Source organism: Rhinolophus sinicus, linkage group LG13, assembly GCF_036562045.2.
Source record: "Rhinolophus sinicus isolate RSC01 linkage group LG13, ASM3656204v1, whole genome shotgun sequence".
NCBI classification, from domain to species: Eukaryota; Metazoa; Chordata; class Mammalia; order Chiroptera; family Rhinolophidae; genus Rhinolophus; species Rhinolophus sinicus.
This window is the reverse complement of record NC_133762.1, coordinates 53,466,935-53,480,195: the sequence shown is the minus strand read 5'-3', so window position 1 is coordinate 53,480,195 and position 13,261 is coordinate 53,466,935. Positions and strand designations below refer to the sequence as shown.

The 13,261-nt window shown below is 38.1% G+C and overlaps 1 protein-coding gene across 8 annotated transcripts in view; it reads left to right on the top strand.

Annotated features, from left to right (window-relative positions):
* The window catches only part of KIF16B (kinesin family member 16B), a 293,589-nt gene that overhangs the window by 62,076 nt on the left and 218,252 nt on the right, over positions 1-13,261 (top strand). For all 8 annotated transcript variants that reach the window (XR_002136070.2, XM_019714654.2, XM_019714650.2 and 5 more), the window contains 2 exons: positions 4,860-4,925; positions 7,955-8,014. Coding sequence is in view for 7 of the 8 variants with exons in the window: in XM_019714654.2 (XP_019570213.2) it covers positions 4,860-4,925; positions 7,955-8,014 (126 nt within the window). In the remaining variant the exon portion in view is untranslated. The remainder of the gene's footprint in view (positions 1-4,859; positions 4,926-7,954; positions 8,015-13,261) is intronic.

Genomic DNA, 13,261 nt, shown 5'->3' with positions numbered 1-13,261 from the left:
ATTGATAAACTTAATACATTACAATAAAAAACAGGAGCCCAATTTAAAATAACTTATCACAATATGAAGCTATAAATTGTTGTGAAACAATACAGGCTCATCCTAGATTAATGAAATTTGTGATGCTCAATAAAATAAGCAGGTGTTCTTAAGTGCCCATTAACGATCTCTGTTTAAATTTTTCTGATGACATTGTTATAGTCCCACAATATTTTATTCCAAATGCTGCCATGGTTCATTGAGAATGTTATTCAAATCAAAGTTCCATTTCTAGGATTATTTTAGTACAGATAAGTAAAAATAAACTCCTACTTTTAATAATTTTATGTGTTTGCCAAGCAAAATGTCATGTACATTAGAGTTTCAAAAGCACAATTTAAATAAAGCAAACATTTTGACATGCATTGGATTTGCTTCTACTAATTATATATACATATATATAGTAGTTTAAATATATATATGTAACTTTATATATATATATAAACTTTATATATATATGATCTATCTATCTATCTATCTATCTATCTATATATATATATATAGCTTTATTGAAGTATTGTATATACATAAAAAATTACACAGTGTAAGTATACAGATCAATGAATTTTCACAAACTGGATTCACCCATCGAACCTGCACCCACATCAAAAAACAGAACAGGAACTACACTCTAGAAGTCCCCTTTAAAGTTCCTTTCCAGGTACCACCAAGGGTAACCACTATCCTGACTTCTGAAGGCATAGATTGGTTTTTAGTTTTGCCTATTTTTGTTCTTTATACAAATAGAATCATGCAGTATATACTCTTTGATCTCCCTTTCTTCATTCAACATTGTATTTGTGATATTCGTCCATGTTAGTTCATGTAGTTGCAGATCCATTTATTTTCATTTCTATGTTGTATTCCATCATACAAATGTATCCCAACTCATTTATTCCATTTTTGATGAGCATTTGGGGAGTTCCTTCTGGTGCTATTAATGCTACTATGGACTTTCCTGTACATGTCTTTTACTGAACGTACAGATGTATTTCTGTTAGATTTATACCTAAGAGTGGAATTGATGGATCAGAAGTGTACATATACATATGTTCAGTTTTAGTAGATGCTGCCAAACATTTTTTTAAAAGTGGTTAGACCAATTTATACTCCACTGTCAGTATATGCAAGCACCAGCTGTAGTTGCTACAGGTCCTTGCCAACACTTGGTATTGTCCATTTTTCTTTGTAACCATTCTGATGGCTGCATAGTGGTATCACAGAAAGATTTTAGTTTGTACTTCTCAGTTGATTAATGAAGTTGAGCACTTGGATATCTTGTCTTTTCAAGTGTTCTCTTTTATTATATTTAAAACATCTTTTCAGACTTCTGCTTTGAATTTGGCAGAGAGAAAATATTTCAACTCTTCTCTCTTGAATGTATCTGGAGCTAACAAGAAAATTAAACAATATAGATATTAGATATGCAACAAAAGTCAGAAAGCAAAGAAGACAATGAGAGAAGATGGAAGTAGGATAAATTCTTCATTTTTGTAGCTGGAGTACAGATACACTTTAAATAATAGATAACAGAAATATCATAATGTGTAAACCTTTAAGATAGACACTTCTCAGAGAGGGTCACACAGGAAAGCTCAGTTATATGATGTTTGTAAGGCGGGGCAAAGCTCTGCCAGCTAATTCAAGGGGAAAGAAAGCATTGCAAAAACAGCATTATTTGAGCCTGAAGAAAAGCACTTTATCATGACAAAGAGTGCAATTTATAATTAAAATCAAACATGACATCAGCTTTCATAAAGGAAAAAAAAAGAACAACAAATCTGTAGAAAATAGTAGGAGCAGAGCCATACGCACATTTGTCATAGGCAACTTGAACTCCTCTTTCATTTCAAATAAGTGAGGACATAGCTTATTTACATGACAAAATGAAAATTTTCTTGGATCAAAACAAACCAGGAAAAAGATTGCCAACTCATGCAACAAATGACTACTTTCTTTATTATGAGAAGAGCTACTAAAAAAATAAGAAAAAGATTGCGACCTGACAGAAAAGTGAACAAATAATGTGAATACAATTCATAGGAGAGTTTCAAATGGCTTCTAAACATATGGAAGTGTGCTCAATGTCATTTGAAATATGGTAAATTCAAATATTAAGAATAGAGAAATGTGTATATACATGTGTACGGATACATACATAGTTATCAAGCTGGGTATTTTACTGTATGTAAATTGTACCTCAAAGTTCTTAAAAAACAATGAGATGTCCTTTACACCTAACAGATGGGTGAAAATCAAAATACTTGATTGCACGGTATATTGGCAAGGATGGAAGCAAGAGGTGCTCATGTGTGTTGTCAGTGGAGTTGATATTGCTGCAGTTCTGATGTAGTGTTACTCTTGGTTTAACATGTAAACTTAGTCTGGGTATTATTTAATCCTGAACATTTTTCTTCTAAACAGACACCTTATAATGAGTAATTTAATTGGAAGTGGTTTAGTTTTACCAAAGATTTATTTTAAAAAGGACTTAGGTAGGCCTTTCTGTGCATGTGCTATAACATAATTTTTCAAAAGTCCTGGTGGTCATGATAGCTTGCATGTGTATATCAGTCACTTATTACCTACTCAGTTGATGATGTGGTAGGAATGTGTCAGCTTTGATTATAGATGAAAAAATTCCAATAGTGGATGATGTAAAATTAACCATGTTATAAAGCAGGGGTGGTCAAATCTTTTTCAACGTTTTTCACCAAGGGCCATATGTGGTAAAATACACAAACAGCTGGGCCACTCAGTCGAGGTGAAGTACGTATTGTCTCACCTGGTTTATTTAAGTAAACCAAATATATTTTTGGAATTTGCTGCGGGCCAATAAACAATGGATCATGGGCCGCAGTTTGCCCACGGGCTGCAGTTTGGACACCCCTGTTATAAAGGGTTTACTAATTGTTTTGAAAATTATCAACCATATATAGCGATGCAGTCATTATAATGTCTGTGACTTGCATTTCTTCATTTAAAATATTGATTGAATACCATCTGTGTGCCAGATGACATGCTAGGTGCAGTGATGCATTGAAGTAATGTGTTAGCCAAGCTCCTTTTCCTTCACTAAGGATGAATTTGACCTTGGGTTAACTCGCTGGCTTCTTTCTCTGTAAATGGATAAAAGTGGGAGGCCAGCTATATAACCAGGCAGCGTCTCTAATGATAAAATTGTCCCCAATTGGTGAATTGCATCTAGATTAGGATGAACTATATAAAAACTATAAATCCCTGTTGAGAAGCCATAGCTTTGGGTTTCCTTGAGTGCAGTGACTCTTATAACAGATGTGTCCCTTTTAGGGCCCATAGAGGATGTGCCTATGACATTGTTACAAGAGATGTGGGCTCGCGTGGGCTTCTAAGCCACGGTGGGCCCCTTTGTGGGGTCACCTCACGAGGGCCAGGCAATAGCTCCTGGACAGCTGTGATGATGACTGTAGAGACCACATGATGACCTTGCCTTCCCCTGCTGGCAGCCCTGCTTTCTGCTGAGTGGACAGATGCCAAGTGTGGCCCATGGTAGTCTTGTTAGTCTGAATGTCTAACTGAGCCTAATAAGACCGCCTCATTGGTATTATATTTGTTTGAATAGAAATTGAAAAGTGGATAGTAGTAATGAAAAAAATGCTCAGCCTCTGGGGAGTACAACTTGGCTATTTAAAAAGAATCATATATATAGATGATTCACAGATTCCCTTCTAGGAATTCATTCTGTTGCTACAGCCATGTATATTGTAGGTAACTAATACAGGAATAGTCATTGTAGCACTGCTGGTAAAGCCAGAGATGAGGAAAAACTGCATTTCCGTTAATAGGGAAGCACTGACATAAATTATAGAATATCTATACAATTCCACTCTGTGGTGGAATTAGAATTGTTAAAAAGCATCAAGTAGTTTTAATTACACTGAATATCCCCCAAAATATATTGTTGAATGAAAAAGGCAGCATTCAAAATAGTGTTCATGTTATGTTTAAAAAGACAACAAAAACATGCTTGCATATGACCAGAATAATTGCAGGTTTACACAGCACACTGGATAAGAGTGGTTGCCTGTGGGATGGGGAGGGAGCAAGACTCCCCTTTCTTTTTTTCTTTCTGATGAAGCCTGAGGGGACACTGTGTCTCTGCCTCTCAGATTATGAGTTATGAGTGTCATCAAACCCCCTGTATGTCCCTCCTGGCTCCATTTGCTTCTTCTCTCTCTCTCTGACTTGTCCCACCCAGTTCTAACCTGATTTTGGTGTTTAGTTATTCTTATGTCAATCTTTATACCTTTGCAACATGGATAAGGAAATGGATAAATAGATGGTGGTGTAGCTATACCATATATGGAATATCCAGCAATGAAAATAAATGATTTTCCTTTGCATGCAGTATCAGCATGGATGGATTTCAGAAGCCTGTGGTAGAGTAAGACTTACTTACGCTTCTTAGATTTTGAATTTTGAACTTTGTGCTTATTCACACAGACGAATCCTTTAGGATCTAGAGATTTAGATCATACTTGACTTTGGTAAAATGTCAGTTATGTTACATTTGTCTTTTTGTCGTTTTTCACTTTGCTGATTTGTATTGCAAATACAAGTTTACCAGGTTGCCATGGTTTCGAAAAGTATGAGATAAGTAGCCCATGGAATAAAGACTTAGTGGTATGAGTGACACTTTTTGGAGGGTGTGGGACAATACTTTTTAGCGCCATTTAATAGTTTATTTGGCAGTTTTTGGTAATTTACTATATCATGGAGAAATCCTTCTTCTAGATTATTGCTGTTTACTAATTGCTGCTTTCTTATGGTTTAAATCTTAGATTGCCCTCCTAGACTCCCCCACAGCCTTAAGTATGGAGGAAAAACTTCAGCAGAATGAAGCAAGAGTAAGTGGTACCTTATTTCTTGTTATTGTAAAATCACAACTTTCTCTGTTATTTTAAGTGCATGCTTTTGAGTTGTGGCTGTTTGAGACTCATTTTCTTCCTTTGTTACACTTAACTTTCCCCGTCCCTACCCCGTGATTATTTTTAAAGAAGCATAATAGTTGACTTCTTATGTATCTCATTATGTTATCTGACCTAATAAATGGGGTTTGTCTGGCATGTGATGATTAAGGGTAACTGAAATTCACATGTGGTCCTTACTGATGAAACAGGCCGCTGGGGGCTTCAGAGTAGTCCCAGGTTGAGGGGAGGCCGTGTTCAACATTCATGAAACAGCGTTGATCCCCATATCTGAAGCGTAGGTAAACTGTGACCACTGTTTAGTGTTTCGTCAATCTTTTGCTTCAGTTCCAGGGGGAGGTGCAGCGGTTGGGAAATCTCAAAGTGCCCTAGGTAGATGCTCAGGTGGTTTCTCTTAAGCAAGGTGGGATTTGAGGCAGGGAGAGAGAATGGCAGTAAGTGAGCAGGAGAGAGAGTAGCTCTAGAGATACTGTGGCTGAAGCCAGTGTTTGTGGCTGGTGCTTTTTGCAAACCAGTTTCATGACTGACCTGGTTCTATACTATTTTTGTTTAAAAATAAAACCCTCTGTGAGAAGAGAAACTGTCATTAAGAACATTTTTGGAGTGAATTTTGTTCACTGCAGTGAATTGTTAAAATAGACTGAGAAAGAAAATTGGCTTCTATTGGTGAAGCTCTTTAAAGAATGCACAGTACTGAAGATACAAATTGGGTTGTAGTTAGGAACTTGGTGACATTTCCCTGGTTAATTATGCTGGTTAATTTGCTGATGATAGCATTAATAAAGTCATTAGTTTCTTAATCCCTGTTTTTCTCATGAAATTTTGTATTTAGTACTTCAAATTCTAATTTTGAGTGCTTTGAAATGTCTGGATATAGTCTTAAATTGTTTCCTAATAATAGTTTTCAGGAATACCTAGCAAGCTAATAGAAACCAATAAACATTTGAATTTGAATGCATTATACATGCTGTGACAGAAATGACTGCCTGTCTTGTTCATAATATTTTCTAAATTTTCGTCTATTTTTTGGATGACCTTTTAAAATTGTTTGCCATCTGCTTGTGTATAAATCTTATTACCTGGTCACATTGTTAGAGGTGGTATTAATATCACGTTTGCATTTTTTCTTAATTTTATAAATGAAGATTATTTGCTTCAAATTCAATAGTAAAATAAACTCAAGGCATACTTAAAATTTGTTTAAAGCTAGGATTATTTGAAGTGGGAAAGGATTGATTGGCTTATGTTTCTTCAGGGAAAAAATATCTGTTGGTGAAATGCAGAAGCATTTATTACTGAGTGCTTTGTGTTTCTTGGATAAATTGCCAGTGAGAATCTGTTAACTGATTATTATAAATTAGTAAATTCAATACACCAATCTTTATCTTTCGGTAGGGAGAGAAGGTATAAGAATATTCCTTTTCTGAAATCTTTTCTAAAATGAAAGCACTGAGAGCGCTATGACTTTTATTGCTGTTATTAGAGTTTATGGCGTTGGCATCACTTAAGTGATGAAGGACTGGAATGTACGACGGGTTCCAGATAAATCAGGACAACCGTATCAAACCATTAAAAACAAGCAAAACACAAAGTTAGAGAGGCTTAGTTCTGTGTCTTTTGTTTTTTTACCAAGAAAATGATAGATTTTGACATTATTAGTAAAATAAAAAAAAGATTTTAATTTCTGTGTTCTACAGCCCTATTAAAGGTAAACTGAGGAGTAAAGTGAATGACCAATTCAACATAGGTGGGTGAGATAGATTTTGGTTTTCTTCTTGCATAAACCATCAGCCCAGTTCCTCCATTTCTTGCAACAAACGCTTTCTTTCATGAAGGTTGAAAACACGAATGCTCTTTCCAGTTACTCTATTTAATACTAAGTCTGTGGAAAGTATCTTCCTCGTAGCAGTGAGAGTACAGGCACATGTATTCCGTGCACTCATTTGAGCTGGTTAAATAAGATAACTTATCAGAGGGAAGACTGGTAGGTGTAAGTGGGATGGTATCTGCTGTTGGGAGTGGGGAGGTGGCAGGAGTACTAAAGTAAAGAAGGGAACATACTTTGAAAGCATGAGTTCCCCCTCTTCTGTCTCTCAGAAGTCACTCTTTTTTAGCTGTAGGTATATTCCTTTTCATAGAACACATTTTTCATTCTTTTTGTTTCTACCTCTTAATCAGTTATCACTTTTTGCTTCTTAATGAATTACTCACTAGGCTCATACAAAAAGTTTTATGGGAACTTGCAGAATATTTTCATTTACTTTGAGAAGCAGTTTACAACTGTGCTGTGTTCAACAGTTGGGGACGTTTTTTCCCCTAAGTTATAGCAGACTGGAGAAAAGCTGATTCTTTATCAAAAGATTTTGCGTTCACTAAAAGTCAATTTAAGAGCCCTCTTTTTTTTTTTTAAAGATAGAATGAGGTTTATAAACTATTAATTAGCTACAAAAGCAGATTATCTCCTAAAAGAAAACTGCAGCATCCCAGGTGATTTAATCACCACATCTAATGAGAGAGAAGAATGAATCACTATTTCTGAAATGTAAGATCAGGAAAAAATTAACTAATTTAATAAGACGTTGTCATCCTTGAACTCGTAATTTTGGTTAATATCCAAGGAAGCAGCTTTTATTTAAATGCACTATGGAAAAGACTGTTGTAAAACTCTAGGCAACTTGACAGTTTTTTTTATGTTCTTTCCTTTGCCATAACGTAGGTTGTAGGATGAGATCAGTTTGTTTGATTTATATTTGGTGATGGTTCTTTCAGGGATAGGAATTGCTATATAATTAAAAGATGTGTGTGTGTGTGTGTGTGTGTGTGTGTGTATGTGTGTGTGTGTATGTATTTTACAGGCTTTCATAAAGCTATAAGGGTTTGGAAACTTTCTAGAAGAAAAATCACAATTTTTTTATGCAGAAATTACATATGTATATTTTTCCTTTTAGGTTCAAGAATTGACCAAGGAGTGGACAAATAAGTGGAATGAAACCCAAAATATTTTGAAAGTAAGGACTATGAAAAGGTGTCTTAATTTTGCAGTGTTGGCTTTTAAATAGGTAAAACTTTTTCTCCTTCAAATAAGGCTATTGTGTGCTTTGCTTAAGGTAAGATCAGTAGAATTGATTAGTGACTTGCAGGGTTGGGGTTCTGGTTTGATTTTGAAGAAATGGGAAAGGGAGCTAGTAGACATTAAAGCTGTGTGTTGTAACGTAGAGGTGATGTTGATACCTTAGGTGTTTGCTTTCACTTATTGGAGTTTTTCCATTTTTGACTCGGCATATATTAAACTTCATTTAATATCAAGGGCATGCACTTTGCCTTTCTGCTTTTGTTAAATCCTGTATAAAAACAATACATTAAATGAAAAAAAAATGCTTCCATGGTAATATTGTGGAATATGTGTGCACAACATGGCTAGATTTCAGAAATTTCTAAACCAGTAATTTCTTATCAGAAACTTTTTCTGTATGTCTCAAGGACTAGACAGTGATGGTCTGCCATTTTTGCAGCACTCATTGTGAAAGGACATCAGTAATGACTTCTGTTTTTCATACTCTCTGCTTCAGAATACATGTTTCTTTATGTTCCCATTTTTTGCTGAGTTGGTAGAAAACCTGTGTTTATTGAGGGTTAGCAATGCCAGGTTTGAGGTTCAGAATGGAATTTTTGGCTTTGATAGAATCTGTCAGACTTTATGTGTGAGAGACTGCGATCCAGAGGCTTTGAATCCTATGTTTGTTTTTGAGGTCTGTTGAGGTAAAACTTTTCTAAAGGATTAAAATGCCCCTCTAATTTTGACAAGGCTGGGTAGATGAGGTTTAGCTTCATGTCTTGGCAGAACCCTAACTTGGATCCACTTCACATGAAAATGGGACACCCGTTTTCATGGTTACTGTTTCATGGGGCTAAACTGAAGGCCTGGATTAGCCATTTAGTTCAGCATCTAACAGCTCTCCTAGAGAGTGGGGTCATCATCATATTATGTAAAGTTCTCCTTGCACCATTTAGGCAGCTCAGTCTGCTCTGGGGGTTAAAAAGACTGTTTCTCACGAAGTCAGAGTTTGTGCTGCAGTTCTCAACGGTGGTGGGTTCTGATGGTCCTAGACACATTTATTCCAGTTACAGAAATTACTACAATAAATGAGGGCTTCTGCATTCAGACTTTCTTTTCTCTCCTCCTGACTACGATGATAATATATTATTTCGAGGTACTTCCTCAGCGTTTCTTTTGTTGAGAGGTTTTTGTGTAGGAAACTGAACAAAGACTTGACTCGCGTTTCAGAATAGTCAGGTGTGGAATAAGCACCACCAAAGATGAGAATATTTTTCATTGTTTAAGTTGCACCAACTCTAAGATGTAGTGCCGCATCCCCAGGCTTACGCAGCTAAGTTGTTTGACCTTTCATGGTGCGATGTACACTTTCCTCAGTACATTTGTCAAAGAGAGGGAGGGCTTACATCTGCTTTATTTAAGGAAAAGTGAAATCAAATAGTTAGCTATTTGAAAAGATTAGTGTACGTAATGCCTGTTAGCAGAGGGAGCAATGCAGCAGTGAATTGAAAGGCTTCAGCCTCATCTCTTCTGCTGCTGTGCCTCTCCTTGTCACTGTAGTGGGGGTTTTGTAACATCCCTGCAAAGATATCCACACGGAGAGCCACCTTGCTGAACCCCTGAACTTTGTCTTTTGCTTTTTCTCATAAGGTGATTTGGGGCGCTGAAGCTAAAATCCTTTTCCAGTTCCAGGTCTATTTTTCATAAATCTTACCACTTTTATAACGTTTCAGATGAAAAGAATAGAAATGTGATATGTGCTAGGTGTTAAAGGTTATGAGAAAGGCTAATCGTATTTCAAATTATTCTCTTCCTTTGACCTTTCAAGCCCACTTTAGATTTCTCTGCTGGTGTTTGTGCTTTAAATCTGTAGGCGTTTTCTGCTCATGTTTGATAAGGGCTGTCTTCACGTCTTACTGGAAGACAGTGCCTGAGGACTGAGGTGAAGAAAGGCTACTCAAATGTTTTTGAAAACATTCTTTGGAAATTGATGGGGGGAGAGGTTGTTACTCGATGAGTTTGCATCTGTGTGGTTTGTGTAATCCTTTCCCATATTTCTGCTATCTGACTGTTCCGTCAGTCAGCTATTGTTCCAATAATGCTTCATAGCACCCACTCCAACCCAGTGGCTCAAAACAACATTTATTCTGTCATACTTGTGTAGATTGGCTGGGGGTTTGCTGGTCAAGTAGGTTTGGCTGGGCTTGGATTCAGGCTGTGGGTGGGTTCACGTGTCTCTCATCCTCTGACCAGTTGGTTGTCCGGGGCATGCTCCTCTCATAGTCTTGGCCAAGGTACAAGCAGGCAGGCCTCATCATATGAGCACGTTTCAAGCTTTTGCTTATATCATGTTTGCTAGCATCCCATTGAGCAAAGCAAGTCACTTGGCTGAACTGAAAGTCAAGGGGGGAAGAAGTATATTTTACCTGTAATAAGGCCATGTCAAGGGTGTAAATAGGTAATCCTACTTTGAGATCAGTGGTTTTACCCTACACATGCCTGTGTTAAAATATGAATCTTTAAATTCTGGGAATTTGCCCTTCTACCGAATTTGCCCATTTTGTACGGCTAGGCCCCATAAAGTAGTGCGTTTCCAGGATTATCTTCTTCATTAGGACCTGGCTGTTTACTCATCATCCCTTCCAAGCCCCAAATTCTAAACATCCAAGGAGAGACCTTTGGGGAGAAGACTGAGAGAATTGAAACATCCAGGGGATTGAAGGGACATACAAGGACCAGTTTGGTTTTTATTGGCACAGTGAGAACCTGCCCTGTTGCTTTTTCTTGCCCAACTTTATTGACAGGTAGTTTCAGAGAAGACTCATAGGTGTTGTTTGCGGAGACGATTAAAGAAAGAGTATAACCCATCTTCTCGGTTATCAGAGTGATGTTCTTTCTATTACTCTGTCTGTGCTGCTTCAGTTATGAGACCTGAGAGTAGTTGGTCAGAGTATATCATGAGCAGTTGCTTCAGGAATATATTGGAGTCCCTCTCATGCAGGGGTAGAAGACTCAAGTCGGTGTGTAAGGCCAAGATCTCATAGTGTCAAAATCACTCTTGAAAAATCCTTTAATTCACCAGATCCTGAGCTCTTGGATTCTCAAAAGCCAAGGAGTAACTTTGTTCCCTTCTTTTAAATCTAGTCTATGGCTTTCCTTGCTCTGGATGAGTGAAACCCAAGGTCATGTTGAATGGGGGTAGGGAGAGAACGAAAGGCTTCTGGGTAAACGGATGCTCTGACAAAAGGCACTACTGTTCTCAGCCAAGTTGGTGGCATCATGGTGATAAGGATGGAGCCTAGGGCTTTTATGATCTTTGGAACTCAGATCTTAGGCTTGAGTTCTCTTTCTGACTCACTGGGTAGTGCCATTTATCTACAACTGTTATATACCCTAGCTCCCAGCTTGAAAATCAGGATTGATGGCAACCCCGTCCATAACATCCAAGTTAACAGGGTAAGAGATAATAAAGTGCTCAGTTATTTTGAAAGTAGCTAATGACAGTGGAAAGTGTGTTTATCTTAAAGAGGCATTTTTTAGGCAGTTAGGTAATGAGAGTTTCATTATCCTCTACAATGTACTCTGTGTATCCGCTCTCTTGCCCCTTAATCTACAGTCCTCATTTTCATTAATCTTCATTTTCTAGAAATTAAAGTCCAAGCTCCCCTGCCTGGCCCTGAAAGGCACTGATCTTCTCAGTTTCACATGTCCTGTCATAGTCCTCTGTCCCAGAACGCCACCCAACCCTGCAGGATGTCTTGCTGGTCCCTGCACAAAGCTGGGCATTGGGTTTTGTATTGTCTCTGTGGGCTTTGCCTGTGTTGCTCTATCATTCAAGGTACTTCCCTTTTCTCTGACTGTTAGAATCCACTTTAAAACGCTCTCTGATCATTCTTCTTTCCCACTTCCCAGGTAGAATGATGTTGTTTTTTTCTGGCTTTTATAACATTTGGTTTTACTTCTGTCACTGTATTCATCGTCTGAGTTTGGTGGTCTTGGCATCGCCCTCTAAACTGGAGCAGGATCTGGGCAAGGACTGGCTCTGTCACTCTGTGTACCAACTCTTAGCACTCTGCTTCTCACCAAGAGGCATGCAGTGAAAATGTACTGGATTCAAGTAGTATTAAGAAACAAAAACAAACAGCTTTATGTTAATTTGTTAATACAATAACAAAATACTACTGACAGTTTGGTTTATATAGTAGAAATTTATTTGCCCACCGATCTGGAGGCTAGAAATCAAGATCAAGGTGTCTTCAGGGTTGATTTCTCCTGAGGGCCTGTCTCCTTGGCTCATGGGTGGCCACCTTCTTTCTGTTCTCACATGACCTTTTCTCTGTGTGCCTGCACCTCTGGCCACCCTCTGTGTGTCCTAATCTCCTCTTCTTATGAGGACACCAGTTAGATTGGATTAGGGGTCATCCTGATGGCTTCATTATAACTTATTCCCTTTTTACAGGCCCGATCTCCAAAGACAGTCACATTCTGAGATACTGGGAGTTGGGCTTTAACATATGAATTTTAGGGGGACACATTTCAGCCCATAACAACTCTGAACCATACAAATCTGATGACCCAGTGAGAAAAGTAGCATGGAGTGGCGTGTGGGCAGTAGTCTTGCCCTCGCAATGTTCTACCTACATGATCCATCTTACTTTTCTCTTTCCTATTTGAAAGACTTATATATGACTGTGTATTTCTATTCTTGGAAGGAATGTGGCTGAATTCCTTTTGATTGTAGTTTAGATGTTCATTTGGGCCAGTTAGATCTTTGCTGTTCAAAGTGTGGTTCTCGGACCAGAAGCATCAGCATCATCTGGGAGCTGGTTAGATACGCAGAATGTCAGGTCCCACTGTAGCCTTCCTATGTCACAAGCTGTACTTTCATAAGTATTCTAGGTGATGTGTCTGCACCTTAAAGTTTGAGTGCTCAGTTAGAAAATCTGAGGCAACGTGGAGCAGTCTCGGGCTCAGGTCCCCTCTCCCCCTTCTCCTGCTCTGCCGTGTATTGTCGGGGCTGAGCGCCGTGGGCTGCCCTTTTCCGTACTTCTGTGAGACTCATTTTAGAAGGTTGGGGAGAAACCAGACTTTGCCCCCTCCTGCCTCACACGGCATCCACAAGGCCCATCCCAGATGCAGCCCAAGTGACATAGCCCTGGCCTCCAAAAACGCTTCCTTGTCCTTTGTCCCCCCTACTAGG